The sequence below is a fragment of the Tupaia chinensis genome, unplaced genomic scaffold (genome assembly GCF_000334495.1).
Source record: "Tupaia chinensis unplaced genomic scaffold, TupChi_1.0 Scaffold000320_1, whole genome shotgun sequence".
NCBI classification, from domain to species: domain Eukaryota; kingdom Metazoa; phylum Chordata; class Mammalia; order Scandentia; family Tupaiidae; genus Tupaia; species Tupaia belangeri.
In genome coordinates this window covers 5,000,485-5,025,770 of record NW_006159813.1, presented here as the reverse complement: position 1 = coordinate 5,025,770, position 25,286 = coordinate 5,000,485, and the positions used below count along the sequence as shown (strand labels likewise).

At 45.9% G+C, this 25,286-nt stretch overlaps 1 protein-coding gene and 1 non-coding gene across 2 annotated transcripts in view; one reads left to right on the top strand and one right to left on the bottom strand.

Moving 5' to 3' along the window:
• Window positions 1-2,791: 2,791 nt before the first annotated feature.
• The window catches only part of KSR2 (kinase suppressor of ras 2), a 423,164-nt gene continuing 400,669 nt past the window's right edge, over window positions 2,792-25,286 (bottom strand). The window contains exons 15-19 of the mRNA XM_006151569.1: window positions 16,999-17,095; window positions 15,850-15,983; window positions 10,360-10,491; window positions 4,191-4,320; window positions 2,792-2,929 (exon numbers count right to left, since the gene is read on the bottom strand). Of these exons, the coding sequence (XP_006151631.1) occupies window positions 2,792-2,929; window positions 4,191-4,320; window positions 10,360-10,491; window positions 15,850-15,983; window positions 16,999-17,095 (631 nt within the window). The remainder of the gene's footprint in view (window positions 2,930-4,190; window positions 4,321-10,359; window positions 10,492-15,849; window positions 15,984-16,998; window positions 17,096-25,286) is intronic.
• LOC114008328 (U6 spliceosomal RNA) lies at window positions 21,220-21,326 on the top strand. The gene has a single exon (XR_003549890.1). It is a non-coding gene; the product is annotated as a U6 spliceosomal RNA (small nuclear RNA).

Genomic DNA, 25,286 nt, shown 5'->3' with positions numbered 1-25,286 from the left:
AGGGGAGAAGAGGCGGGGCACAAAAAATAGACACACACACACACACACACACACACACACACACACAGTCCAGCCCTGCACCCGCCGCGTGGGCCTCCTGCCCAGTGATGGCCCAAGGCTGCACCTTTGGTCTGCAGTTCTCATCTCAGCGCAGTCCTCTGGGCCTCACCCATCAATACCATGTGGCCCTGGCTGGTGCAGGTCAGTCCCAGCTCAGAGGCCCCCGACCCTGCCCAAGATAAAGGTGCGCGTGTGTGAGGTGCAGGGGACACCGAGCGAGGCTGTGTAGTGCTCCCAGGTCAGCCGGGCGGTACCCTCTGACGATGAGCCTCTGGCCTCCTGAGCTGGCAGAGGGCAGAGCAGGGAGGGACAGGTGGCCCGAGAGCTGAGGCTGCTGAGCTCTGTCCAGTTGGCCACTGGTCACAGTCTGGAGTGGGAGAGAGAACAGAGAGGGGTGAGAAGTCACTCGGAGATGACAATGCCACCTTTGTAGGTCAGCCCCCTCTCAGAGAGCCATGTGGTCTGGGATGGGCTGTTCCTGTCCTCTACAAATAAAAAAAAAGGCAGAGAGGACTCTGACTTGCAGAGGTCCTGCTCTGTATACTAGTGGGCTGTCGGGAGACCCATGACGCATTTTAGCATGAAACAGTACATCGCAACTTTCCCAACAACCTAATACATGCCGTGCTGCTCACACTGGATCTCATGTAAGCCTAAGAGCAGCCTGACCCAAGGGCATTATACCCTTTTCACAGATGAGAATACTGAGGCACAGAGAGGTGAGCCCAGGGGCACAGCTGAGAAGCAGCAGGGTCAGGGTGGGAGCTGGAACTCCACCTGCTTGAGCAAGTAGCCTCTGGATTAGGAATGCCATCAAGCAGGTAAGTGGGCGTGAAGCTCACTTAGGGTTGGCCATATGGGAAGAGAAGATGAAACCAGGATCCTACTGTGCAGGTCCTACCTGCAGAGTCCTACTGTGAGCAAAGGCTTTGCTGCCCAGGGTTGCAAAGGGACCTCATTTACTTACGAATGAATGGATGAGTGAATGCATAGAAAATCCCACTCTACCTAAAGTCCTATCATGCCTGATCACAGGATTTCTTGGCCTTTTTTTTTTTTTTTTCCTTTTTCAGCCCAACTCCAAAGCAAAATATAGAAAGGAAAGCTGCCTGCCTCTCTCTCTCTAACCAGTGGGCTTTAAGCCCCTCTGTTCAGTTGAACTCCTACTCTCTCATTCCTGACCCCTAGGAGAGCAGAGGTGATGGCCCAAGTGACCCTTGACTTTTGTCACAGCAGGCACTTGTGGGTCCCGGTCATTCCAGTTCTCCAACTCGTTGGCATTTCCTTGGCTGGGCAGAGACTCCTGTCTGTTTTCACACCCAATCTGTTCTAAGTCCTGCCCGGCTGCCACACTGAGGCTCATTCTCCCTGCTGGCAGACAGTAATCCTCCCAGCACTTCTGCAGGTGGTGGTAGGGGGTGGTAGGGCTTGTGGCCTTCATTTTCAGAGCATGAAACTGAAGCTCAGAGAGGTCAAGCGATGTGCCCGAGGCACACAGCTTATTAGCTGTGAGCGGGGATTCCAATCTTTGTTTGTCTGAGAAGTCTGTGTTCTTTCCAATTGTCTGGGGGGAAAAGATGAGCCCTTGGGGGAAGAAGGAGTCCCATCCTCTAGGTTTGGGAAGCTCAAGTTGCCCAGTGAGGTGTGGGCAGCAGCTCCTGCTGCCCAGTCCCCACACCTGCTCTGCAGGGTGCTGCCCTGGGGCTCTTCATGGGCCCCATGGAAGACTCCAACAAGGCTATGTGTGCCTGAGCACACAGGTGGGGGTTTGCAGAAGTGCATGCCTATGTCCGTTTACCTGTGTGTACCTGTGCACTGGGGGAAGGCAGAGCAGTGTGTGTGGGATGTGTATGAGTGAGCTGTACACACGTACTATGATTGTGTATGTGTGTGTGTGTACCTGAGTCTGCATATGTATATGGGTTTGAATGTAAGAATGTTTTCATGGAATGTGTGTGTGTATGTGTGTATTGTGTATCTGAGTGTGCCTGCATGTGGATGAACATGGATGTATGTTTCAGGTACTATTCCTGCATCTTCAACTGTGTGTGCATGAATACACACAAGCATGTATGTCCAGGGGTTACTGGCAGAGTGGTGGGGAGCAGAGTCCCCTTAGGAGCCTCATCTGGGCCTGTCTCTCTTTACCTTCTAAGAGATCAGTCCAGAGGCTGCGGTGGGACACACCATCCTCTCAGTCTCAGATAGGGCTGATCACCAGGTGTCTGGATCCCACATGGCTGGGGTGAGGGGAGGGGCAGGGCATGAGACCTCAAAGGAAGGACCGAGGAAGACACTTACAGCAAGAAGACACTTTGAGAACCTTCCCTGCCCTTGTGTCCATGCAAAAGAAAATTCTGGAAGCTGACAGCTGCCTCGCTGGCTTCCTGAAAGCTAGACCTTGTGGTGGGGTCCCTGAACACCTGACATTTGGGGCTTGGCAGGTTCAAGGCATCAGCTTACTGTGAGATGCTCAGACTCACAGGACATCAACAATCAAGAGAGGAGCAATGGGTAGCCTGGTAGCCATGGGAACCGTGGCCGTGGAGGGCAGGCTCTAGGACCCAAATCCCAGAGCAGACTCCACTGCCAGAAGCCTGTAAGGGAAGCATGGTAGCTGGGGGATGGGTTCGTGGAAAGAAGCTGGTAGAGCGGAGGAGTAAGAGACAGAAGCTAAAAGGGGACCAAAGCCAGAGAACAAGGCAGGGGGAGAGATGTCCACAGAGTAAACCTACTCTGCAGACTTCCAGAAATGTCCAGGGTGAGACAGGCGGCGGTTTCGCTTTGGCAGTTTCTCCAGCATGTCCATGAGCTTGGTGAATGTAGGCCTCTCTTCTTGTTCGAAGGCCCAGCAGAAGAGAAGAATGTCCTAAAAGGAACCAATGCATATGATGGAACATAATTCTCGACTACTCTCTGGTACTTCATTGGATCTGCCTGTTTGCCCAGCCACCTGCCCCTCACCATATTCCTCTATCGCTCACCCACCCATCCACCCACCCACTCTTCCATCATGCACATATCCATATAGCCATTCATGCATGTCCATTCATTCATCCTTTGTCCATCCATCACCCACCTACCCAACCATCCGTCTTCCCATCCACTGTCTGAGCCTGTATAATTAACTAGGTAGGCCCTGTGCTAGAAGGTCTAGGATACATTGAGATCGATAATACTCCCAGAGAGTTTCTTGGTATTTTTCTCAATAAGGAGGAATTACAGTGCATCCTGAGGAGACAGCCAGGTGGCATGGTGGTTAAGGCAACTGGATCCCACATGACCGACTGCACAGTTCAAGACCCAGACCTGATGGCTTGAAAAACAAGCTGGGTGCATGTACATGTGAGAGGAGAGTGGAGGAGAAAGGATTGTGGGCAGCTCCCTCCAGGGGGTGCTTTCTTACTTTCCCTCTCTGTCTCTGTCTCTCTCTGTTTAGCACATATGCCCTAAAGCTTTTTATTTTTTATTTTATTTTTTTAAGAGTATACCCTGAGGTCTCCATCCAAATCCCAATAATCTAAGTACCCTTCAGAGTCACAGAGGAGAAAAATTCCTTTTAGTAATCTCTTCATCTGAGAAAGGAAACCCAGAGGCACATATTCCTCACAAACATGCCAGGTAATTATACCTTCTCTGACTTAGGTGCCTTCTGATCAAAAGAGAGGATTCTTCCTGCTGTGTTTTAGAGGAAGATTATTAATTTCTATTCAGCCTTCTCTCTTTCTATATATCTTGTTCTGAGCTGGATACTGCCTTAAAATTACTATGTAGGTACAAATAAAATGAGAACTATTAATATTCATGATAGTTTAATGACTATCCTTTAAAAATAACAAAAAGAGGGATTCATTGGTTCTATCTGACTCAATAATCCATTGCTAGGAAAAAACCTAGTTTAGGTTTACTGTGCCCCTGGTGGCAGGTACCTGAAATTGCAGGCACAGTGCAGAGGCCTTGCCTTCTAAACTTCAAAGAATTGTCTGACAAGGTTGTGGGGTATTTTTTAAAAAATATTTTTAATCATCCTCTGGAAAGCATCTGTAATCTTATCACATAGGATAAAGAAAGCTCAGGACCACACCTGCTTCTCACTTTGTCCCCTGGACCCAGCACTATCCTGGACTTACCGAGATTTCTTTTCCCATGCCGATCTGGCTGAGGTTGGGTTTCATGCCTGTGCCCATTTGCCAGATTATTGCTTCTGCTGGTTGGGTCTTGAAAGGCCACTCCCTGGCGTGGAGTTCATACCAGATTGTGCTGTTGGCAGATGTTGTAAAGGAGTGTTGGTGTGGTATGTCATGACCCTGAACCCCTTTAGCAACTATACCTGGTCAGGCTTCTGGCTGACATTTCTCTCCCCAGCTTCTTCCTCATGGGATTGGTATTTTAATACCTTTTCAATGTCTTAGGAGTGGTGTTTATCCTAGGAAACTTCTCTGGGACCTGAATGAAAATGAATCAAATCCTAGAACCCAAATAGTTTAATGTAATGTGATTAGAATCTCTGGCCCCGGTGCCAGCAGCCAGTGTGGTGGTTGGGGTGCTGGACTCCCACATGGCTGACTGTGGTTTGAATCTTGGACCTGGTGGCTTGCTTTCTCACTTTCCTTTTCTCTTTCTCTGTGTCTCTCTCTGGTGAGCACATGTGTCCTATAGCTCAGTTAAAAAATAACAATAATAAACAAAATAATAACCAAAAAAGAATCTTTGGCTCCTAGGAAATCAATGTAAGTGAACAATCAGAGTTATCAACCAAAAATCCATTTATAAGGATGTTCTCTATAGCATTATATAAAATAATGTAATATAAACAGGAATAACACAGTTGTTCTACAAGAGGACCTGGTTGCAAAGTATTATGGTGAATCCATATAATTAAATGGAATTCTATATTACTATTATTATTAAAATATTTTAAAGAGGGGTTAGCAGGTGGCATGGTGATTAAGGTACTGAATTTCCACATGGATGACTGCAGTTTAAATCTCAGATCTGGCAGCTTGAAAATCATGCTGGGCACGTGTACCAAGATTCTGAGAACTGAGAAGGGATTGCAGTGTGGCCATTTCCCCTGAGGGTGATTCCTCAATTTTCTTCTCTCTCTGGTGAGTGCATGTGCCCTGTGGCAAAGATCTAAAAGAGAAAAAAGAAGAAAATTTCAAAGAAATTTTGCTGACATGGAAAAATACTTAATATATAATTTTAAGTGTAAAAAGCAGGCTGAGACTGTATATAAGGTATGATATTACTCTTTTTCAAACCATTGTATACGTATGCACAAGGAAAAAAGATAAAACATAGGAACATGTTAACAGTGGCTAACACTGGGTGATTGAATGTTTTTCTTTTATATTTGTGTTTTCTAAGTATAAACCATCTTGTAGAATGATGGAAAGAAAAACGAAAAAGTTTGAGGGTCATATGGACTTGGATTCAAAGTCGACAGACTGTTTCTGACTGACACTAGCATTATGATGCTGTAGAAGTCCCTTCAATTCTCAGGGTGTAGATTTCTTTACCTGCTAAATGAGGATAATGATGACAGTGCAGTGGAACAAAGTTTATCTGGAATATGGCATGCCAGAATGGTTTGATGCTAGAGTGATTCTAGAGGGATTTTCTACGCCACCATGTTTTACAAACCACAGCATTGTAAGGAGTGGAGAAACGACTGCTCCAGTGAGTTGCGAGTGGCCATAGGGTGTGCACTAACGATTCCTGAGGGGTGGGCAGTGGTGAGGACCTGGGGTGTCGCTGAGCTGTACCAAGCAGATAGGCCTTGGTGCTCTGAGAATAAGAGTCCCTAATGCAGGAAGTATCTGAAACAGTTCCAGGAAATAATCTTTTCTTCTGCTGTAAGGTAATTTATGTAAATTTGCTTTAAAGAACATGGAACACTGTTGTCCTCTTGACTGATTAGAGGACAGTGTCAACCAGCTCTTCCTAGAGTTTTACGTCTCAGCAGGCATCTGCTTTCTCCCTGGCAACCTCGCGCCTCTGGGGTGGGGGCGGGGTGATGCTCCTGCGTTGTAAAGTCCAGTTAGCTGATCAGGAAGTCCTCAAGAGAAGCCACCCGACTGCAGTTACTATGATCAACAGTGACGCTTACTGAGGTTGAACTCTGGGCTAGATCCTGTTCTAAGTAAGCCCTTTGCTAAAGGAGGTCCATAAAGTGTGTCCGTTTGTTGTCCTTGACTTTGCTGACCCTGGAGAATCTGCCTCTCCCAGGACTAGGCAATGCCTGGAGGTGGTAAAGGACTCATCTGTGAGTGTGTCTTTTGCATACAAACCAAGCAACCACCACCTTCTCTTCTAGCCTTGCAAACTCGGGGCCAAGCTTCCCCACCCCTCCTCCCCAGAGCCCACTGTAACTATTCCAAGTAGCCAGTTCTAAGCCTGCTCATTCTGCCTCCCCTGTGCCTTCCCAAGGAAACCGCAGTAAAGGTTCCTGCCATGTACTCCTCCTGCTGCTTTTGCCTTCTGCCGACCCTGGTGGTTTCCTACGTGGCCCCTACATGGCATGGCAAGTCCTCTCTTTCTAGGTACCGTGAGTGACAAAGTATCTTTGCAGTGGTGACTGTCTTCTGATCTGATGACTTCATCATACCTGAATAAATAATAATAAAACTTATATTTTAAAATAGGAGGCATTATTATCTCTCTTTCATAGAGGAGAAAACTGAGGCTCAGAAAGGTTCTGTCTTACCCAGAAGCACACAACGAGTAGAGGGGAGGCAGCTAGAAGTTGAACCCAGTTTATCTGACTCCAGAATTGTGTCAGTGGACAAAATACTCCATGGGAAGCAAATGATTTGGGGGTGCAACCTTGCAGTTGACAATTAGAACCCGGCGAAGGGGGCAGAGAGAGGCTGCAGCCACCATTCGTGCGCATGGGGGAAGGAGGCCATGAGGTGTCCTTCTCTGGGCTGGGTACCTTATGGATGTTTTCTCACCGGATTCTTAGAATTCCTCAATGGGTTTTATTACCTTCAATTTAGTTGAGAGAAACAGGGTATTTTTTTTTTGCCAGCGGGTTCATGTGCGAGAGAGAGAGAGAGAGAGAGAGAAAGAGAGAGAGAGAATCCCCCACGGGGAATGGTCACACTGCAATCCATTCTTCTTCATTTTCCCCTCCTTTCAGGATTCTGGACATGCATGCACATGCACCTGGTGTGTTTTCAAGCCACTAGGTCCAGGACTCAAACCACACGGTTGGCCTTGTGGATCCTGCTGCCTTAACCAACATGCCACCAGCTGTTACAAAGAGAAATAGGACTTTGAAGGGTAAATAACTTGCAAGCCCAACAGGGCTCCATGGTTAAAAGCTCCAACTCAGGAGTTAAGAGTGTGGCAGGGCTGAATCACAGCTCCACCACTAATTGCCATAAGGCAAGTCCCTGAGCCATTTGGAGCCTCAGTTTTTTTGCTTGTTCATTGGGAACAACATGGTCCCTGCTTCGGAGGGTTATCGTGAAGATTCCATGAGACAGTGCACATAAAAAGCTTAACACAGTGCTCCACACACCCGTAAAAGTTCGTTTTTGTTTTAAGTCATTCCTGAGCATGAGGTTCCCAAGCAACAAGATACACCTAATTGGCAGGAAACCAGGAGCGCCAGGTCCTTCTGAATTCAGCAGTGTCAGAAATAAAAGCCTCATTAAAACTTCCTTTGAAACCCAACTTCCAAGAGAAACTCACTTGAAGAAAAAAAAATTGCTAACGATGAAAACGCCAGCGAAAAACCAATTACTTACTTTGGTACATTTTGTTAATTACTTTTTTTTTTTTTTGCCTTTTGCTAAATTTACACTGAAATATAGCAACTTAATTATTGCAATTTGGTTTCAGATAACAATATCTAACTAGATAAAGTTTTGGACATCAGCTAATCAGAGTAAGCGACAGCTTTTAAAAGGCTCTATGCAATGGACTTAGAGAATTCTGATCTTCTGAAAACGTTCCCTCTGGGGTTTATAGTGAGGACACAGTGAGGGTACTCTTCCAAGGACAATGGTTTCCTGAATGTCTCTTCGTGGTGCAAAGTCTAGCTGCACACATCTGCAGGCTCGTAACTTTCCAAAACAGCTTCCCCGGCGTTTTCTCCCCAAGTTCTTGCAATCAATCACCCATGGACAAGTAAGGCAAGGATTAGGGGGCCATCTGAGACACAGGAGCTTAGAAGCCATCCTGGTTGCACCTTTCAGAACCCTCCACCCTGCTCCTTGGGGCTGTGTCTTGTGGGCTCTTCCTCCACGCCCAAAGACGCCTCATTTTCTCTCGTGCTGCAGTCACTCTTTGCTGAAAAGTCCTAACTGCATCTTTTCTAAACTCGAGACACATAGAGTCAGCTGCCCTCTGGCTGGTACTACTGGATGTCTCCAAAGTACTGGGTTGTTGAAAAAGTCCTAATGTATTTTTCTATGCAAAAATGCATCATGACTTTTCCAATGACCCAAGAGCTCAACTTGCCATGTTGAAACCTGACCCTGTGCCTTCCTGGCATACCCTAACCTGCCGCACCACCAGGGTCTCCTTGGTGAACGAGAACACTCACCACCAAGTGCTTACAGGAGGCACCTGAGCACTACCTACATTTGATCCATCGCCAAGCTCTGCCACCTGCACCCTCTCAATGCTTCTTGTGTTCATTTTCTTTCTTTTTTTCCCCTTTCCTTGCCCCCCTTTTTTTTTGTTAGAGATATTTTTGCTATAGGGCGCCTGCGCTCACCAGAGAGACAAAAAGTGAGAAAACCCCCTCCTCCCCATCGGGATGGCCACACGGCAATCCCTTCTCCTTCATTCTCCTCTTGGGATTTTGGGCATGCACGCACACATGCCCGTTGTGAGTTTTAAGCTGCCAGGTCCGGGACTTGAACCGCGGTTGACTATGTGGGAGTCCAGTGATGCAATCATTACACCATGTGCTGGTCCTCTTGTGTCCATTGTCATCTTACACATCCATGGGTACTGACTCAGGGAAGGCTACCAGCATCTCCCTGTGGATTGAACGGACACCTGACCTGTCTTGTCCTTTTCCATATCCTTTATACAGAAGCCAGAGTGATTTGATTAGATTGACCTAAAACTCAAATTATGATTGTCGTCCCTGCTTAATAACCATCAATAGCTCCCTAGTGCCCTAAAGATTAAATGAGCTTTTTAAGTCACTGAGTCCCTGTAGGATTGACCCTTATTCTCTAATCTCTCATCTCACCACTCCCAGCCTCATATGTTTTCTCCCTTTCCCCCACCCCCATCCTTCTACATATTTCTCCATCCTGGGTAACTTGTTCTCTTCTATTTTTGTGGCTTTTCATTCATCCTTCTATTTGGAACACCTCATTCTACTCTTGTATTTCCTTTCTCTTGGAAGCCCTCCTTGACCTCCCAGCTTGGATTTGGCTGTTCTTTTGGCCCCACAGTCCTGTGTTCACCCTCAGTGGAGCATTTATTTTACTCTACTAAAGCTGACTCTTCCCTTGTCTATTTTCCACTAGACAAGATAGAGTAGAGATCTGTGGTAGTTTAAAAATATGCTCACAAATTCTTTGACAGCTTTTTATATAAAAGGCAGAGCTTACTTATCTTCCTTCCCCATGAGGGTCAGCTGCAACTTGCTTCTAACAAACAGAATACGGTGGATGTGATGATAGGTAATTTCTGAGACTAGGCTATAAATGGCAAAGAGGCTTCTAGCTCTGTTGTTAGGTCACTCAATACCCTACATACAGGTCTGGGTGGCAAGGAGCTGAGGCCTGTTTCCAATAGCCACATGAGTGGGCCATCTTGGAAGTGGATTTTCAGCCCATGGAGCCTTCAACTGAGACCATAGCCCTGGCCTGACATTTTGGTTGTAACTCCATAAGAGACCTAAGCAGCTTATAACCCTCAGCTAAGCTAATCCCTAATTCCTGACCACAGGAACTTGAAGCTGCTAAGTTTTGGGTTGATTTGTTACACAGCAATAGATAACTAATACAAAACCAGATCTTGTCTCCCCAGCACTTGGTATGGTTCTAGTACGTAGTAGGTATAAACATAAGTAGCTGTTGAATGAAAGAATGAATGAGTCAGGTAACTTGTCCTGGCCACATAGTTAGATACCAGGCGTGTAGGTTTGTAACGGTCATTTTTGCTGCTATGTTCCACTCAGATCTCCTAGTCTCACCCAGCAGACCTGCTTGCTTGGCTCTCATAGATAGGTACCCCAGCATTTCTAAAAACCTAGAAGGAAGGCTTGGGAAATGTCCTCTGTTCAGGCTATGGCTCTCAAAGGCCAGGATGGGACCCACCTACCCGAGAGCAAAGACATCGGAGTGCTTAGAGAAGGGGAGCTTGTCCTCCTCCGTGTCAGGGGACAGCTGGCGGATGATCTCTGGCGCCAGGTGGCACAGCCAGCCATTCTGGATGCGCAGTTTGTCCTCCCGCCTGGAGAAGCAAAGCATAGAGTGAGCTCCATGTCCAGCCCAGGGAGGAGCAGCCCGCAGCATTGACTCCAAGTCCCTGGGACATCCATCTCAGCTGGCTCCCTTGGTCCCCTCCATCAGAAACTGCCTGTCTACTTGAGGCTGAAATGCAGTGTGGGGTGCAGGGGGGAGATACATAGCACCGGAGCCTTCACAGGGTCCCATGGCCTCTGACGTTCCCCTGCTGCCCCTCTTCGTTCAATAATGACCATCATTTCATGTTAATTGTGGTAGTTACTGTCTATAAAGTTGTTGGGAATGCTGAATTCATGAATAAAAAATTATTGCTCATACAGAAAATAAGTGTGCATGCACACACACACACGTCCCACACAGATTACGATCTTAAATCTGGGACAAGCAGATGGCATAATAATTACATTGCTGGACCCCCACATAGTAGACTGTAGTTCACATCCTGGACCCAGTTGCTTAAACTCATGTCAGGTGCATGTGAGTGCGTGCCCAATATCCCAAGAGGAGAATGGAAGAGAAGGGCATGGCTATCGGCTACCTCCGAGGAGAAGGGTTTGCCGTGTGGCCAACCCCCCTGGGGGGGGGGGGTTTGATTTCTTGCTTTCTGTTTCTTTGTCTCTGTCTCTCTAGCAAGTGCACGGATCCTATAGGAAAAAAATCTCTCTTTAAAAAAAAAAAGATTATAATCTTAAATCCTAAAAGCAACTCCACGCCCTTTCTTTTATAAAATGAAAAATGGGGTTTGGAGTGTTAGGTGACTTGCCTGAGGAGGTCTCATTAACAGGTGACAGAATTGGGATTCAAATCCCATATAGTTGGCCCAAAGTGGGAACTTCCTACACTAGGTAAATGTGTATGTAAGTGTGCGTGTGTGCATGTGTATGAGAAGGGTCTTCAAAAGGATCATGTATAATGAGCATTATTAATTATGCATGGATTTCAAAATTTTTACACCGACCTACACTGGCACTTTAGTTCTATTTTCTATTAACTTTGTGAAGTCCATACGTATGTATGTATGTGTGCATATGTATTGGGTCATCGGAAAAGTCATGATGTATTTTTCTATGCAAAAACGTGTCATGACTTTCGCAACCACCCAATATATACAGAGTGACAGAGGCAGAGATGAAACTAGAGCCCAAAATAAGAACATCCTCTAAGAAAAGGGGCCTTGGTGTGGGCCAGCCCACCTTCTCCTGGCTGACCAGGCCTCTGGGGGGTGGGTGGGATTCTCTGCCATAAGGATGAGCACCTTGCTTCTGTTTCTTTCCAAACTCCTGGGTCCAAAGAGGACTGGCACTATGGGGTGGGGTGGGGCAGGGCAGGAAGAACAGCAGCAGCCACACAATACCCCTCAGCCTGGGTAGGCGGGCACATGCCTGGGAAGGGGCCAGGAGCCAGACCTGGTGCAGGCACACTGGGGTGTCCCGTTCCCATGGCGATGGGCCCACCAATGACAAACCCAAATCATCTTCATTATGGTTATTATTATGATTAATAACAGGCTGTGGGCAGCTGGCACAGTGGGGTCGGCATCTGAAATGACACCTTCTCTTGAGGATGGCAGAACAGCTGTAGGCTGGGCTCTGTCTGGATGCGTAGTACACGCTCACTTCACTGAGTGCTCCCCGTCTGTGCCTGGACTGGGCAGGTCTCCCCCATTGGGCACACAGGACTCTACCACCATCTTCAGTCAGCCCTAGATTATGGCACATGTGTGCCTAGTGTATTCAGAAAGGATTCTGGGTGCAAACCCAGAACCTTTCCATGTGGGGCAGCCCCAGAGAGCGTTGCATCGCTGCTGCACGGCAGATCAGCCCTGTGTTCTCAGCCTTCTGAAGCTATGAGGTTGTTGGAAAAATCGTGATACAGTTTTACATAGAAAAACATATAAAAAATAGGTCATGACTTTTCCAACAACCTAACAGGTCATCAGAAGATTTGCAACTTCCCTCAGGTCTTGTGAATGCTCCCTCTGGTGAGATCCAATTGCTGTAGAAGAAGTCTGAGACCACCATGGTGAATGCAGGCTTGCAGAGAGCCACAGAGGGTGGGAAGAGTGGGTAGGAGAGAGAAGTGGGGGAGTAAGGGCAGAAGGAGAAGAATACAGAACGAGAGAGAGAGACAGGTAGATGGACAGACAGGATCCATTGGCTCCCCGCTCTCCCAGCAATCCCAGCCCAGATGTGTGACTAAGGAAGCCTTCCTATGACTGCCTTCAATCCCCATCAGGCTACCTACATGGCACAAAAGCCCAGCTGAGCCCAGGCAACCCATAGACCCATGAGAGATCATAACGACTTGTTGCTTTAAGCCACTAAGTTTTGAGGTGGTTTGTTGTGTGACCATACCAGACTGGAACGGGGAGAAAAGCCCAGAACACCATAGATGGCTGCTTGTGAATAGCTATGAAATGTGCATTTTTTTGTTGTTGCTGTTGGGAGTTGCTGAGGGCTCCTAGCCTCTCCTGACATGAAGTGGGTTTGTGTCCACAACTAGGCTGCGGCAGAGGTAGGAGGGGGTGCTGTCCAGGCAAGGAGGCCAGGAGCCACTTGCCCTTGACTTGGCTGAACTCTCCTCTGGCTGACACTGGGTCTCCATAAATGAGCTAAAGGAAAGGGCGCTCAAGTTTTTCTTCCTTTTCTTGTAGCTTCAGAAAACCAGGTGTAAAGGAAGATTAGAAGCTCTGCCCCTTTTCCTCCATTTGGGGAGCATCTAGTGACAAGAAGGAAAATAGTATGGACAATGCCACCAGGAGGAAGGAACTGGTGATTTTTTTTTTTTTAAAGTGTCTGCTATAGAGCATGTGCAGTTGCTGGGGAGGGGTGGGAGGTGACCACATTGCAATCCCTTCCCTTCCATTCTCCTCTTGGGATTTTGAGTGTACACTGAGTGCACTTTTTCTTTTTCTTCTATTTTATTTATTTATTTTTATTTTTCTAGGTTTTTGCTACAGGGCGTGTGTGCTCCCCGGAGAGAGACAGGGAGAGGGAAAGTGAGAAATACTTCCACCCTCCTGGGGGATGACCATGCCACAATCCCTTCTCCTCCATTAGGATTTTGGGCACATGTGCACATGTGCTCAGCCTGAGTTTCGAGCCACTGAGTCCAGGACTTGAACTGTGTGGGAATCCAGAGCCTTAACCACCATGCCACCTGCTGGCCCTGGAATTGCTGATTTCTTTAAAGAGCTCAGAACCAGGTTAAATAAAACACCTGCGGGCCTCCTTTTCTTTTGATGCAAATACTTGAGGTCACAGAGCTGTCACTAATTACTTCCTGTGCCCTTAGCCTGGCTGGGGCCATGGGAAAAGTCAGTGTGTAATTTTCTTTCCAGCGAAGTAGGAATAGAACTGCTTCTGGGAGTCAGAGGGCAGAAAGAATCTCATACAATCTAACCCTCCTGTGTTCTTGGGTTTCAGTATGTGGGAGTCTCTCCAGGCTATCTACTATTTTAGTTGTTTATTTACTGCCTAGTTAAAGAAGTCTTCAACAAGTTCACGGAAAATGCATATTATGAAAAAACTATGCCTGGATTTCAGATAAGTTTTTGCACCACAATAAATATATTCTTTAACTCCATGTTTTCATAAATTCTTTGAATCCCCCTTGTATTTACTTATCTTGGGCATTGTACATATTAGGTTGTTAAAAAAGTCATGATGTGTTTTCTGTGTAAAAATGCATGAATTGGGACCAGCAGTTGGCATAATGGCTACGTCGCTGGACTCCCATGTAGTTGGCTGTGATTCAAGTCCCAGACCTGGTGGCTTAAACTCATGCTGGGCGTGTATGCGTGCGTGTGTGCCCTGTATTTACTTATCTTGGGCATTGTACATATTAGGTTGTTAAAAAAGTCATGATGTGTTTTCTGTGTAAAAATGCATGAATTGGGACCAGCAGTTGGCATAATGGCTACGTCGCTGGACTCCCATGTAGTTGGCTGTGATTCAAGTCCCAGACCTGGTGGCTTAAACTCATGCTGGGCGTGTATGCGTGCGTGTGTGCCTAAGACCCGGAGAGAATGGAGGAGAAGGGATTGTGGCATGGCCATCTCCCCTGGGAGGTGTTGAGTTCTTGCTTTCTGTCTCTCTGGCAAGCACACGTGTGCTCTATAGCAAAAACTTCTCCAAAAAAATAAAAAGGCATCATGTATTTTCTGACAATCCAATAGTTTTGGAGACTGCAGGGAATTCTTTCTGGTACAATCTGAAAAAGAACTTCAAGCATCTGTTTTTTGTTTTGTTTTGTTTTGTTTTGTTTTTACTGCATTACATAGAGGCAGCACACAAAGTTTCTCCAAAATTTCAGATGGCCTGGCTTAGATATAAGGTATTCTATAACATGAACAAAGTTCATTTAGGGGAGTCATGAAATCAACAGAAATCAATCGTTCAACAAAGCAGCTGAGACAGAAGTACAATGAGAGAAAACACTAGGGTTGTCTTTCTAGAGAGACACGCTTTCATAAGAAACATGATCAGAAAAAACACACAGGGGTTTAAAGTGTGTGTGTGTGAATGCATATATTCCAAATTAAAATTCACAAGGGTAGACCTTCTGAATTATGAGTTGTTTATTTGGGATCAAGCTGTTTTTCACATGGTCAACTCAATGTGGCTGACTCTAGGGTGAGTGGTGGCTGAGAGTTAATTACATAACAGTGGTTAATGATTCTCCTGGGTGATCTGGAGAGGTATATGCAAATCGATGGTAATTACAACAACTCTGCAGCAGCTCTGTCTGTGGAGTATTTGATGTACTGGCGCTGGGCTGGGTGCTTGCTGTGCGCTATCTCATTTGATCCTCACAAGGCTCCTACCAGGTTGGCATCATCATACTCATCGTTTTTCTTACAGACAAGGAAACTAAAGTTTGGAAAAGTTGTGTGACTTGACTGAAGTCACAGTTAATAAGTGGCAGAGCTAGGCTGGGTCTGACTATATAACCTTTACTCTTAACTCTACCATTGCTATGCTAGAATTTATTCTTAAGAAAACTTTGAGCAGAAACTCTTGGGTAAGTTCAACTTCCAGGTTTATACCTGAGGTCAAGGGAAAGTCCTCCAGGTAAATTCAAGGTATGGCAGGACTTGAAGATGCTCTGTGCCTGGTCACGTGCACTCACAGGTGCCATGTGCAAGACAGGTGAGCACCATGCTGGCTCCATGGGAGTACGAGTAAGACTTTGATATCCCCCATCAGAGAGCAGCCCAGACACTCTGCTCAGTGACCTCAGGTCTGACACTGACTCTAGATCACCAAAGCCATTGGGATGACTTCCTCCCACCCCAGATTATCATCTATCAAGGACTTTGATGAGCCCTTTTGCCACCTCTCACCTGCCAGCCTGTAGCACCCCGGAAATGCTGAAGAGTCCAAAATCCGTGATGACCACTTTGCCGTTGTCGTAGAAGACGTTCTTTGATTTGAGGTCCTTGTGAAGGATTCCCTTGGCATGGAGGTAGCCCATGCCCTGTAAGAAGCAAGGAAATAAGGAGTTGCCAAAAAAAAGCCCCTACATATCTGCTGCCCCCCTGTACTTAAGCTCGAGGTCTTTGTCTTGCACACTCATCTTCCTCCTGCCAGTAAGACCATGCTGAACAGTGGCGGAGTCCAGGGTCTGACCACAGAGCCTGGAGGTGGGGTGGGAGAATGCATAGCAAGGGATAACAGGCAGGGCCCCCAAGTCGCAAATCCATCACCACCCTAGGACCATTGCAAAGTCATCTGAGGTGTTCCCAGAGGGAAAACAATGTGGAAGAACCTAGGAAGAGCTTCCCAGAGAAAGAAATTCCATCAGCCATCCTCCCCTACTTCCCCTGTAAAGACTAACTCTTATCCAAGAGACAGTTCCTTACAGCTAGATAACACTTGCCAGGGCAGAATGTCCTGAGTTCCTCAAGAGATGCTATAGGGTCTGATAATCAAGAACAGAGAGAAGAGTCTATTGGAGGTTTAGCTCAAGGGCCAACATCTAGTTTTTTTCTCTGCTTTTGTGAACAGTTAGTTTTATTTCTTCCCATGGCTTAGTCTTAACACTGTCAATGGGAGACAAAAGCCTGAATACAACTGACTGATAAGGTGTATGCCAGAAAACACAGGATGTTCCTGTTTGTTTGAGAAGGAACTCCAACAATGTGACATCTTCCCAGCAGCCATGGAGACAGATGATTTACACTTATGGGAATCTAAGGACTCAAAGGATAAGGCATCCTAACCAAGAGAAGGGAGCAACTCATAGGAAACCCAGGACCTTGGTACCACAGGAAGGAAGCACCAAGTAGAACCCAAGCATTGGTAGACCCTTCCTAATGATTGTATCTTAGCAGAATTCTTACTTCCATACTGCCTGGTATTTTTCAGGTCAAGGTTAATCTTTGAAGTTCTCACTGGTGGTCTAAAGTTAGACCATGAACCTCAGGAGCCTTAGGGTTTCTCAGGAAGAGCCCAGGGCTTTCTGAGATTCAGGAGTCCAGAGTGTGTGGTACCTTCACAATTTCCTGGGCGATCTGCCTGGTTTTGTTGACATCCAAGACGATCTTGGCATCCCTCACCACAGAATAGAGTGTCCGTCCCTTACAGAGGCTGAAAAGCAAATGGACAAGATAAATTATTCGCAGTTGTTAGGAAGAGAGTGACACACAGTGGTTATTAGAAGTGACAAATGGGACCAGCAGATGACAGAGTACTTACATTGCTGGACTCCCACATGGCTGACCACAGTTCAAGTACCAGACCTGGACCCAATGGCTTGAAAACCATGCTGGGCACTAGTGCATGTGTGCCTATGATCCCGAGAGGAGAAGGGATTGTGGTGTGGCCATCCCTCTGGGGGAGGGTGTGATTTCTCACTTTCCCCTTTGCTGTCTCTGTCTCTCTTAGGTAAGCACACATGTCCTAAGGCAAAAACTTCTTAAAAAAAAAAAAGAAAGAAGTGACGAATGATCAAGTGGTCATGTGGACACACTGCTATTGTGCCTGTGAGATAATAGGCCAGGGACTGGACTTCAGTTGTGGTTCTGAGATGGAAATTTGGGAGGATGTTCTTACAGAGTCTTCAGGAAATGTACTAGCTTGCTAGCAGGCAAGGACACCTGTAGAATCTAGCCTGGTTCTGAGATGGAATTATCACGTCCAGGCTATCTTAGGGTTTCCCAGGTGGAAAACTGTAGAAACCAATGACTTCTGAGTCCTCTGACAACACTCAGACAGCACTCTGTCAGCCATTTGTCCCAGATGTTCCCACTTGCCGGGAGTTGCCAGTGTGAGGGGACAGTGATGAAAGACCAGCAAAGCAATGGCTGATGTGTACTAAGTATCATCAGCAAATGATGCATTCAATCCTGTAGGACAGCAGTGTGTAAACACCAATGATGCCACCCCCAAACCAGATGCCTGTCTAGATAGAGGGTTTTTCAAACTATTTTCAGCCTCATTGAGTTCATTTTGAGGACCACTGGTTTAAGATGAATGACAGGATGAAAAAGGACATTATGCCATGAAAGTAACACCTACTCATTTAGTCACCCCCACACTCATGCGTCTGTTCCTCTGCAGCAAGCCCAATTCCTGGTACACATGGAGCAAGCACTAAGCAAGCAGTCAGTGAATGAATGAACACACAAGGGAATGAATGAATTCAAATCACCATATCATCCCCTGCCCCAACACTGTGGCTGGCTCCTAGTATCCAATGTTGGTTGAGAGCAAGATGTCCTCATGAAAATTAATTTTCCATCTATTGGGTCATGGGAAAAGTCATAATATATTTTTCTATGTATAATTACATTGTGACTTTTCTGATGACCCAATACATCAAAATCATGGCTTTTTCCCCCTTATCTACATTATTGCTAAAATACTTGAGGCATAATATTCATATTTCTCCAAGAAAAGGGACAAGGATGAGGAATTGCCCACATTAACCTGCAAGCCACCCCATCTCTCCCAAAGTCCTGGCCTCAAGGTCGCTCCCATGGGCTGTCCTGGAACTCTGTAACCCCAAATCTCTGGTGATACAGCAAGCCTTTGGCAAAGATGGCACTGTGGCACGTTGATCAAGCCCTCTGTGTCCTGGACTTGCTGAGATTACATTTCCTGTGGATAACTCGACAACCCTGACATCAGAGAGATCTTATTTCTAAGCCCAACACTGCTTCTTACTCTGCATCTCTGGGTGGGTTATTTAACCTCTCAGGACTTCAGTTGCTTTGTCTAGCAAAGGAAAATAATGATACCCTGTAGTATAATAAGAGGATTCAATGAAATAGAGCTTAGTACAATGCCTGGAACTTACTGAGAAATAACAGCAGAGAGGTTAGGAGTCTAGTTAGGATCCTAATCTGTCATTCAGTGCCTGTGTGACACTGGGCAGGTGAGTTAACCTCTCTGACCCTTGGTGATATTCTCTGTAAAATGAGGCTAACAGTTCCTGCCCTACAGGGTGGTTAGGAGAAGCACAGTCAATCAGGTGTGCAAACGTGTAGACACCTCTCCATACCTAACACAGTAAGTCCTCATGAAATGCTGGCTATTGTGAGAGGCAGTAAATGATGGTAAGATGGTGAACAGACACACGTACATGTGCACATATATATAAATGATATATTTATAAATATCCCATCTGTCTATCCATCTAGCCATTCATTCATCTCTTCACTTACACCTGTGCCCATATAACCAACTATTCAGATGCTGCCCATAACCACCCATCATCTTCCACTAAGATTCATTTCTTCACCTGTGTAAGGTGAGATTCACAGGGTGGCTGACTCACACGGAGTCCGACTGGTCCATCCAAGGTCACCAGCAAGTTGGCGGGAGACAGCCATCGATGACTCAAAGCTGCCTCTCCCTTCCCCCACCTCCCTCCCTCTTTCTGTCCAAGGCAGTATGTTTACTGTGGCTGCTGGAGGAGAGATGGAGGGAGGGTGGACTGAGCAGCCAATTAAGCCTTATTGACATTTAAATATTCGCAATGGTGGAGACTGTGGGTGGATTCCCTCCCCTGGATATTTCATTCTTGAACAGCCACCTACACTCATTACAGGCCAGAGCCCATAAAATATCATCCCCACTGCCAACAGCAGAGCAAATGATCACAACAGCCTTCAAGACTCCCAGAGTCTCTTGTTCAGAGTAACTGCATGAGAGTTCAAGCTTCAGATTTCTATTCCTTGTGTTCCTTCCCTGCTTGCATCCTCCTTTCCAGCAGCTGCTCAAGTCATTGCTTTCCTCACTACCCTGTGGCCTCTGGACCTGCTGGACAAGCTAATGCTGACCAATGGTCCTAAGCTAGTAACACTACAGTTTGGTACATCTATTAAACTGAAATATACAAATAATTCAGGTCCAGCATGTCTTCCCCTAAGCACATACTTAATAGATGAACACCTCAGTGTCACTCAAAAATCTGTACTAGAATGTACTATATGTTAATAGTAACTCATTCATGATCCTCAAACTGGAATCAACCTTCAATAGACTGATTTAGAGAGAAAGAGAGAGAAAGTGAGAAGAATCAACCTGCAATAGACTGACTTAGAGAGAGAGAAAGTGAGAAAGCAAGTCACCAGGTCCTGAACTCTAACTGCAGTCAGCCATGTGGGACACCAGTGCCTTAACCACTATGCCACCTGCTGGCCCTCTTATTTTGAAATTCTAATCCCAATGTGATGACATTAAGAAGTGAGCCTTTGGGAGTAATTAGATCATAAGGGTACATCCCTCAATAATAAAATTAGTGTTCCCTTTGGGAGGTAATTAGATCATAAGGATACATCCCTCAATAATAGAATTAGTGTTTTCCTATAAGAAGACTGGAGAGGTACAGCGGTGGCATGATGCTTTGAGAGGCTAACCCACATGGAGGGGGAGGTTCTGAGTTCATGTCCAGAGACCTCCCTGGACATGCCAGGTGCATGAGTGCCCATGATTCAGGGCTGGCAGAAGCTGTGGATGGATGCGGTGTGGGGATCCTGCTGTGGGTGCCTGTCTCTCGTTCTATCTTGTGCATAGAAGAAACTTGAAAATATAAAATAATCTGAAGGACCTAAGAGCTCTTTAGCCCTCTTTCCGCCATATGAGGCTATAAGAAGTGAGCTATCTGCAACCTGTAAGAGGGCCATCAGCATACCCTGGCCATGCTGCATCCTGAGCATGGACTTCGAGCCTCCAGAACTGTAAGCAATAATTTTTGTTGTTTATAAGCCACTTCATCTCTGGTGCTTTGTTACAACAGCGTGAACTAAGACACAACCTAGATGTTTGTAAATCGATAAATTATTATATGTCCACTATAAGTCCATCTAACAAAATATTCATACTCTACCATATTAAGCTACCACTAACTGCAAAAAGTGTGGATGAAGCTTACAACATAATATTAGTGAAGGAAATAGGACATGCAAGATTACTGAACAATTCCATTTATATGATGTGCAAAGGCAGACAAAAGTGGATCTGTGTGCTAAAAGTTAGCATAGTGGCAGTGTGTGTGTGTGTGTGTGTGTGTGTGTGTGTGTGTTGGGGCTGGTGGGCTGGAAGGACCATGAGGGGCTGGGGCAGGTGATGTGCTGTGTTCTGATTTGGGTGCCAGTTACGTGACTATGTACTCAGTGAAAAGTCATTGGCTGAGCTCTTATGATCTGGATGCTTCCATAGGTACATTAGTCTTCAAAATAAAAGTTCACTTATTAAAGGTCAATAAGGTGCTCGCTTCAGCAGTACATATACTAAATCTGGGATGACTCAAAGAAGATTAACAAGGCCCCTGTGTAAGGATGACACACCAATTCATGAGGCATTCCGTATTTTTAAGACAAAAACTGTATGGTCTTATATACTATGTGCCAAGTGTCTGCACTAAGTGGTGGACACTGAAGGACCCAATGGTGTATTAGAGAAAGTAATGGCAGACACCAAAGCTGCATGGTGTGGAGGGTGGGGATAGGGGAAAAATGGTTAAGAGACACAAGAATGAAAAAACAAAACCAAGTGAAATAAGTTATGGAATAGTACACTTCAACTGTATAAAAAAAAGACACAGAGAATTCAATATATAGTTCAAAAATAAAACTAGTAGAACTATTTCTGAATATATGCAACATATGTAGTGTTCAGTGTGGAAGAGGCGAGTATGTCCATATATTACACGCTGTATCCATGCTTTGAGAAACCACACGCTGTTCCACCAAATGTACAATGACTAAATGTAAATCAGAAATTACAGAAAGCTAAAAACTAAAATGTTAGCATGCTAAAATTAAATAAAAAGCTCAATGAGGAAAGGATGAACAATGAATACAGTGTCTATTTTATTTATAAAAGCATCCAGTCTCAGGTATTTCTTTTTCTTTTCTCTTCTTTTTTTCTTTCTCTCTTTCTCTTTCTTTCTTTTTCTTTTTTAAGGTTCTATCCATAAGTGTGTGTACTCACCAGAGAGTCTGAGAGAGACAGTAAGAGGGAAAGTGAGAAATCACCTCCCAGGAGGATAGCCAGTCACAATTCCTTCTCCTCCATTCTCTTCCTGGGATTTTGGCCAGGTACAAGCACCTGGCATGAGTTTCAAGCTACTGGGTCTGGGACTCAAACCGCAGTTGGCCATGTAGGAGTCCAGCACCTTAACTGCCATGCCACCTGCTGGCCCCCAGGTATTTCTGTTAACAATGCAACAATAAACTAAGGTAGTATATAAACTATATTTGCTTTACCTATTACTCCACTGATGGACACTTAGGTTGATTCCACATGCTGGCTATTGTGAATGCTGCTGCAATGAACATGAGTCTGTAGTATCTCTCTCACATACCGATTTCATTTTAGGGGAAGATACACCCAGAGGTAGGATTGTCAAACCTGGGATTTGAACCCAGGCAGCCCGGCTCTGGAGCTTAGACTGCTGCTTCTGTTCTGCTTCATTTTTTCTTTTAAATTTGCTATAGAGTGTATGCACTCGCTGGGGAAAAAAGAAGAGAGAGAGAGAGAGAGAGAGAGAGAGAGAAAGAGAGAAAGCACCCCCAGAGGGAATGGCCATGTCATAATTGCTTCTCTTTGTTCTCCTCTTGGGATTCTGGGCATGTATGCATATATTTTTCAAGCTGCTGGGTCTGGGACTCAAACCACACAGTTGGTCACGGGCAATCCAGTTGCCTTAATCATTATGCCATGTGCTGGCCCAAGCTTAGGCTCTTAAGACCTTTCTTCTGCCTCTTAACAACTTTCTCTGAGACTCATCATGTCATACACCTTCAGTAAATAGTAGTTATAATGTCACTATCACCCTCACCCAAGGAAATGGTTAGTGATGTCTGTGCCTTTGGTAGTGGGGTCCATCTGGAGGTCAGTAGAAGGTGTTTCAGTGGCTCTAGCCTCTGGGCCAGTAGGTGTGCACACATACACACCTTTCAGTATTGCTCTGCAGAAAATCATATTTCTCCCAAGAAGAGTTACAAGGAAACCACCCACTTTATTCACAAGCCACCCCACCTCTCTCAACCCTGGCCTCAAGTCACCTTCCACAGGCTCACCTGTATTCCTGGTGACATACCAACCCTTTGGCCAAGATAGCACTGTATTGCAGACCAGCCTTACAGGAACTTGTCAGGACGATGAACTAAAGACATCTAGATGGGTCATCTCTGAGGGCCTCTGTCCAAACTGGCTCACTCTGCCAAAATAGCGACCTGGGCAGAATCTGGGAGCCTGTGGTAGCTGCTTCCTTTCCAGAGTCTTCACCACCAAGCCCCAGGTCCCAGTTCGGGTGTGAGTGGTGAGTGGTTAGGAGAGGAGGAGGGTGGTAGATGGGGGCCACCACCTCTGAAAACTGACAGACACTCCCCACCTAGCTCTGCTACCCTCTTGAGGTAGGGCAATGGGTCTGTATGTTCATTTTTCTTTGCTTATTTACTAGTGGGATGCTGGGCTTCAGGCCTGCTTGGTCTTTTTTTTTAGAGAGAGAGATTTTTGCTGTAGTCATGTGCACTCACTGGACGGAGAGAGGCAGAAATACTGAAAATGAGAAATCACCCTGGTGGGATGGCCATGCTGCAATGCCTTCTCCATTTTCCTCTTGGGATCTTGGGCATACATGCACACGCACCTGGTGTGAGTTTTAAGCCTCATGGTCTGAGACTCGAGCCATAGTCAGCCACGTGGGAGTCCAGCAACGTAAACGCTACACCATCTGCTGGCTCCTCTGCGTGGTCTTAAATCTGAATGAGCCTACATAGGGAGTCTGTGGTCTTCTTTGCCACAGTATTCACCTCTCTGCAACATATCATACCTGGCTTACTTCCAGCATTTGTATCACCTGTCTGTACCCATCAGTGTGTGTATACTAGAGCAGACATTAGAATCTTCTGGAGGGCTTATTGAAACAAAGACAGGTGAGTGGAAAGGGCTCAGGAATAGAGCATGTAACAGACACAAGAATGTAAGGTTCTATGTTGAATACAATATCCTTGATTTATCACTTATCGCTCATTGTGCATGCTTTGAAAAACCATATTGTAAGCCATAAAGATGTACAACAAGGACCAGCATTTAGCATGGTGGTTAAGGCACTGGACCCCCACATGGCTGACCTCAGGTCAAGTCCTGTATCTGGTACCTTAAAAATCATGCTGGGCACATGTGCCTATGTGCCTAAGGTCCTGAGTGGAGAACAGAGAAGAGGGGATTGTAGTGTGCCCATCCCCCAGGGGGAGGAATGATTTCTTACTTTCCTTCTCTCTGTCTCTGTCTCTCTCCTGTGAGCTCAGGCACCTTATGACAAAAACAAATAAACAAAAAACTTTTTAAAAAATGTGCAATTAAACATTAAAAAAAAAAACGAGACCAGCAGTTGGTATAACGGCTAAATTGCTGGACTCCCATGCAGCCGAACACAGTTTGAGTCCTGGACTCGGTGGCTTAAACTCATGCCGGGCACACGTGTGTGTGTGTGCCCAACATCCCAAGAGGAGAATGGAGGAGAAGGGACTGTGGCGTGGCCATCCCCCCTGGGGGGTGATTTCTTGCTTTCTGTCTCTCTGTCTCTCTCTCTCTGTCTTTCTGGTGAGCGCACGTACCCTATAGCAAAAACCTCTCAAAAAAAAAAAAAAACCAAAACAAAAAACAACCAAAAAAAAAAAAAAAACCCAACAACAGCAATGAAAACAGAGATGGCTGGCCCCACCCTAGAGGGTCTGATTCAGGTCTTAGGTATGCCTCAAGAATCTACATTTCTATCAAGTTTCCAGGTAATATTGATGCTAGGGGCCCAAAGACCCTACTGCGAAAATCTCTGCTGGAGACCACTTTACCGTGACCTAGAGATAATCAGTTCAGTTCTAAACCCATTCAGCGGGTACCAGTGTGAGTCTGGCAGTGTTCTAGATGCAGGAGACACAGCGAGCAAGATAGGCATGCTCCTTCATCTCGTGGGCTGACAGTCTCGTGGAGAAAGAAGTTAACAAATAAGCACACAGACAAATAAGTGAGAGCTCAGGGAGGTTCCAGTGCTCTGAAGAATGAACTGATTTACTGGATAGAGAGTAGATGGGGCTAGAGGTTCCCTTAGGGAGAACCAGCAGGGAATGCTGCTCTGGGGAGGTGACTTGTATGCTGAGAGCTGAGTTAAGAAAAGAACCTGGGGCTGGCAAGTAGTACGGTGGTTGAGAGTGCTGGACTCCCAGGTGGCCGCTGGTGGTTCAAATCCTGGACCTGGTGGCTTGCTTTCTTACTTTCCCTCTCTCTCTCTTTCTCACTTTGTCCCTCTCTGGTCAAGTTAAAAAAA